General features: G+C 43.2%; 1 protein-coding gene across 1 annotated transcript; it reads left to right on the forward strand.

Moving 5' to 3' along the window:
• The first annotated feature begins 242 nt into the window (after positions 1–242).
• Positions 243–3177, forward strand: LOC116376954 (coiled-coil domain-containing protein 3-like). Its single transcript, XM_031838466.1, has 2 exons — positions 243–365; positions 1715–3177. Exons 1-2 carry the CDS (start codon positions 363–365, stop codon positions 2018–2020), a joined length of 309 nt encoding a protein of 102 aa, XP_031694326.1. The 5' UTR covers positions 243–362; the 3' UTR covers positions 2021–3177.
• The last annotated feature ends 2849 nt before the right edge of the window (positions 3178–6026 follow it).

Raw genomic sequence — 6026 nt, forward strand, 5'->3', positions numbered from 1 at the left:
CTCTTTTCCTAAACCTAACGAAGACAGGCAGACATTAAAGGGGACATATCATGCTCACTTTCAGGTTCATACATGTATTTTTGGTTTCTACTAGAATATGTTTACATGGTTTAATGTTCAAAAAACACATTCTTTTTCTCATACTGTTTGTCTGAATACACCTGTATTTACCCTCTGACTGAAACTCTGTTTTAGTGCCTGTCTCTTTAAGCCCCTCCTACTGAAAATGCCCAGTCTGCTCTGATTGGCTCGCTAGAAAAATATGTTGCACCTTTCCAGACATAGTTTTCAGGCCGTGGGTGGAGATACTCCTCTGTGTTCTACGGATAGTAAATAGCTGAAGCTGGAAACCACGATGAGAGATGGTGAGACACCGCCTAAAACAAAATTAGCTGCCACTGAAACCAAAACAATGTGCTGAAAGATGCTAAAACGCTTCACAGAGCTGAAGGAAAAGGGCAAAGTTTGGTGATATATGCCTGTCGATTCATCACAATGTGCAACTCCCTCTTTCCGTGGTCCGTTTCGTTCACTTGAATTTGAGAACATTTTGTACATGCATGTGTGTGTCCTCTAAATACTGTTTGTACAGATGACGCTAAACAGCAGGCAGGTAACACCCGGATGTTTTGACAGGTGGTGTGTGTGTGTGTGTGTGTGTGTTGGGGGAATCTCACTGAGAGGCTTCCTATGAGCATGAGAAAGGGTTCAAACTGTAAAAAAAAAAAAAAAAGTACAATTGTTACGTAATGGGGGGAAGAAAGAGAAATAAATTGCAGCTGGACACATTTGTTGCATGTCAAAATAAATGCAATAAATTGGACATATACGTAATAAGCGTACTCCCTAAACTTTACTGAAAAAAAATCATATATCTCAAAACTGGTGCCAAGACACTCCTTAGAATATGTGAAAGTAACTATCATCTGTAGCCATCTGAGGCTGATGTTAACAGGCCGCAGCAAGTTCCTCTGACAGTTTGTGAGTGCTTGTGTTCTTCGCTGCCATCTGATGCAGAGAAGGCACTGTAGCTATGTTGTATCAGTGCTACACTTGATGCGGTCTCAGGGCATTCGGCGAAGCAGAACACATCCACAGCAATTCACACACTGACATACAGAATGCACTGTCGGCGCACAGCCTCTTGTGACGCTGGTGCTGTTAGCAAAGTGCTAATGGAGAACAAGGAACAATTGGCATTATCACACATTCCTTCAGATTTTCCCATGTTTGCACGATCCTCTGGCTAGGTGCACACTGTGACCCCCCACCCCCCTGTTAACCCTGCTGGTTAAAGGTCAGCTCTGGTCTGCCAATGAAATGGAATATTTGGTCCCCCTGATACATCAAAGTACGTGACCCCCCTCACATTGTCAGGGAGGTGCAAAGGGGGTGATACATTTATGTTACACAGACACACATAAACGACCTCCCCTTGGGTTTTTCTGCACTGAGGAGTCTGTGTGGATGAATGTAAATGACGAGGGTCAGGACCTCCACCCCCTTTCCTGCTAAGCACTGTGGACATCAAAGGGAGACTTTTTAAAAATAAAATTTTCCCAGAGAGGCTGCTGGGAAAAAACCCATCACCACACAACCAGCTGAAAGGATGGCAACTGGTGCTTTACAACAGTTTGGTTTGCCTCTGTTAAGCAAACTCCCATATCCTGTGTGTGTTAACTAACCCCCCCCTCTCTCTTCCTCCTCTCTCCAGCTTCTGTGCTCCTCGGTGCAGGCCGCGCTGTTCGAGGAGGAGGAGCGCGGCCGCAAGATGCAGGAGCGACTGGCCGCGGCGGAGAGGAGGAACCGGCAGCTGAAGGAGCGCGTTCGTAAGGTGAAGCGCTCCCTGGGGAACGCCCGCAAGGCCACGCGCAAGGCCGAGCAGGAGGCCCGGGACCTGCAGCGGAGGCTGGAGGCAGCGGAGCGGAGGGCGGGGCATCACCTCAACGCCATAACGCAGGAGGAGCCTCCGCCCGGGCGTTACGCGAGCACGACGATACGCAAGAGGATGCAACTTTAACTCAATCCCCGCCCCCCAACCTGCCACCCACCTGGACTGAAAACTGGCCGTGGAGAGCGAGAGACTGCTGGGCGGTCTCCATGTAAAGGGAAAAGAAGTAGCAGCTGTCACATATGAGTAAACACACTTTTATTAAGTCATAATTGACGTAGTTTACTACACCTTCTCTCTTTTGTATCCCTGATTACTATGTTATCAGATGGCCAGGAACGTAAAAACTAAATTACGACAAAGGAAAATCATGTATCGGCCCATTTATGCTGACGAAGAATTATATTAAAGGGCCACTCCCCCTACATGGTCAGATGGAGTGCTACTCGGCCTGTAAAAAACAATTGTATAATATCTTTTGTGGCTTTTGTGGAGCTTTGACAAGCCTTAAAAGTTATGTCATAGGGGTTATCTTGGTATGGGTTTGAACAAATTTGAACGGAAATCCTCTCAACAGAAAATGTTCCACATTTGGGATCAAGACATTTGAAAGACATCCAGGTAGGAGGAGGCGCTCGGCAACGCCGTAGAATGACGTTGATGCAATTGGATTAAATCGCAACTTTAAAGTTGCAGTCCAATGCACAAACGAAACAATGAGCTGAAAGACGCTAAAATAGGATGTAGAGCTGAGTGGAACTGCCGAGTTTGGTGATAATTCTCACAATAAGAAACCCGTACCACGACCGACACTAATTTGACCCACTGTTAATAAGAAAATATCGATTACAGTAAGGATTTGAAAGATTTGTACTCGCAATTTAAGTCTTTTAGGTTAAGCAGCTTTTTGCATCCAAAAACAACCAAACTTAAATTAACCGAATACAAATCTAAAAATATAATTCCATGTCATCACAGCCTGGTGAAGCACTGATAAGAAACATTACATTTCATTTTAAAGATCTTGTGATTTATCGACTTTTTACCTTTGATCGACATAAGTGGTGTATCTGAGAATGAGAATACTGCAATGTTGCATGAGAAGGTCCATTTATCATTTACTTAATTTGAGCTTTTTAAAGTCGGAAACATTGGCTTGTATGTGGATATTTTTGTACGGTTGTTTTTCATGCATATAAAATCTTACTTGGGTGAACATCGGTGTGAAAGTGGCAATGTTTAAAGGGGACACTATGAACATCTGGGTCACCGGAGCACTAAACAACAAATATATCCACACACACCCGGCGGGTCAGTTAAGCCCTACGGCATCAAGCAGAGAGTGTAAAGAGAGGTTAAGTTCAGGGGAAACGCTGTGTGTGTGTGTGTGTGTGTGTGTGTGTGTGTATACGTGTTGTATTCGGGGAGAGAAAGATGTGCTTCGGGTCCATCAAGTGACTGGAATGTGTTTGCTTGGGCAGCAATGTTCCGAACAGCAGGACGTCGCTGGAAGTAATTCCTCCAATTCAGTCTGGAAGACCAAAAGCTCTGGAGGGAGGCGAGCATCACGGGACCACGGCGAATCACAAAACCAGAGGTGGGAGAGAAAAGCTAAATCACAGTTTCGCGCTTGTAGCGCGTAATCAAACACTCAGCGACGGTGAGTCAAGCACGAGTAAAGCAGGAAGTCAAAATATGGCCTGAAGTCGGTTATTCTAAAATAACAAGGAATACAAACACGTTCCCCTGTTTTTATATGTTATGTCAAACATACAATCCCTTAGACCTTTATCTTCTTGGACTGTGCTGAGTTAGCATACACGTAACACAGTGACAGGAAGTACTTTATACCTTTGCTAACCCGAAGCAGCCGAACATGCACATATGATGCTAAGAACAATTGAGTTTCTGAGGAATACGGTTACTACGATAACAAATACAATTAAAAAAACAGTTTCAATAAGTGTCGTAACTGAACACCCATGCCCAATTAGCTCGACAAAGAACTTAATAATTCAAATGATTAAAGCCGTTATGTGTCGATTTTAATTTTATCGAATTTTATCGAATTTAAAGCAGATTTCAAATTATTCTGGTGGCAAAGGTTTTATTTTTTTTAATTGGTGCAGTCTATTCGTTGCTTTTAGGGCCACGGGTTGGATGAGTTTGGGGGAGGGATTGAGGAGAGTATTTTTGGGAGAAGCAGCTTTAAAATGTATATATTAGTAAGCGTGTTCACTTCGAGTGATTTCAGAACACTGTGCTGTGTTTCCACCTTATTTAAACGCTCCCTGGCATGCTAGCGTTCAAATCATTTCAGTCAGAAACTTCTATAAAGAAACAAAGAAATGGTTCTACAGTTTGATTCGTCAGGGAGCTTTTAGAGTAGAGATGACATTTTTAGATCACATGCTGCATATTGTGCACCTATTTAACAATATATGCAAACATTACAAAAAAAACGTCTTTGTATTTTTATATCAAAGTCCAATCATCTTCTCTCTCTGTCAATTAAAAATATGAAGTGTGCTTAAGCTAGTGACTAAGCTAGTACCAATTTCAACCAATATTATCATGACATCCATCCATCAATAAAGGTGCGTGCTACATTCAAAGCATGCCCACTTCTTGGTGTTCCAATATACAGTATATAATACATATATAATGCATAAAGATGGGGGTTGATTACGACTGTTTGGAATAACGTCGACCTCATTTTATACCAAAGCCTTTTCCCGCCAAAGTAAAATGATTCTTGAGGTCATTGATGGTGTAATGGTGCTACCGTGAGACGATGTTCAACGCAGTTTGGTTTAGTTTTTAGCTTACTAACTGCTAGCAAACAGGCAAACATCACGTCACCCCATGCTGTTTGCAGGCAGAACCGTCTACCCAAATGATACGGATGGTCTTTGCACTCTTGAAATTCCCCCAGCGTGCCTCTTATTTCCTGCACAACGTTATCTCGCCGTTTCAGATGATCTGCCCGTAGCCAGTCTCATGGCATGTGTATATATGCTGCTCAGTGAAGAACAAAACAACATGTCTCTGCGGAGGAGAGGAGAGAGGAGGGGGAGAAAGCCTACAGGGAGAAAAAGGGCTGAAGAGGATGGGAGATCGAAGCCCTGATTTAAAGATGAGGAGAAATTTGTTCAAGAGATGGAGAGATCAGTGACTGAGCACAGACAGTGCTCGCAGTTTGACAGCCAAAGTCAACAAGCAGTGTGTGTGTGTGTGTGTGTGTAAATAATGGGCAATTTTGATTGAACTAAAATCCAATCCTGTTGCTTTGCTGCTCGTGTGTGTGTGCATGTTATTGTGCATGAGTGCCAAAGGGATTTAAAATACTTTGATTTCACAATTTTCATTTCAGTGCTTTGGCATGTGTGTGTTTGTGTCAGAAGGATGAATCATTTCTAATGAGCATTCAATGTGTGTGTGTGTGTGTGTGTACTGAACTGTGATAGGCAGTCAGTCAGGAGGAGAAGCTCCAACTGAGATGGAGGGAAAAGCATAGGAAGTGTCCACCAAGGCGACCTCTGCTAATAATGCGTCAATATTAAAGCTGGGCTTGGTAATCTTCTTCAAAGATATTTTTTGGAAATTCTCTACCTCCCGACAGCAATCACAAAATCCGATGCTCTGACAAAAAAACCTTGGGGTCTGAAAAGTGAAGCCAATGAGGAAGTCACTTAAACTTGAATTCTTTCTACAGGCCAGCAGGGTGCGACACATGTGTTTGCAAAATGAAGTCCGATTGTATAGAAGTCAATGAAAAAATGACTATCAAGACTGTAACATGTGTTGTTATCTATATATGTATATATTATATATACCGGAACCAACTGCACAATCATTTCAGTGTGGCTACTGGAGTCTAAACCCAAAGAGGCCGAACATACTTTAATAGGGAGGTAACATCTGTAGATGTTTTCAATGCTCTAACCATAATAATGTATTCCACCATGTGCTAGTCAATGTGCCTCATGTGTTTGCAACACGCGTGTTCCGTCTGCTAAACATCTGTTGCGCAGGACATAACAAGCCAATATGTCGGCCGTAGTGGTCGAGTGTCTGCTTTATATTAAACGTGTGTGGATCCTTCTCTCTCTACCCCCCCCCCCCCACCACCACA

This window comes from Anarrhichthys ocellatus, unplaced genomic scaffold (assembly GCF_004355925.1).
Source record: "Anarrhichthys ocellatus isolate YVR2014 unplaced genomic scaffold, GSC_Weel_1.0 scaffold744, whole genome shotgun sequence".
NCBI classification, from domain to species: domain Eukaryota; kingdom Metazoa; phylum Chordata; class Actinopteri; order Perciformes; family Anarhichadidae; genus Anarrhichthys; species Anarrhichthys ocellatus.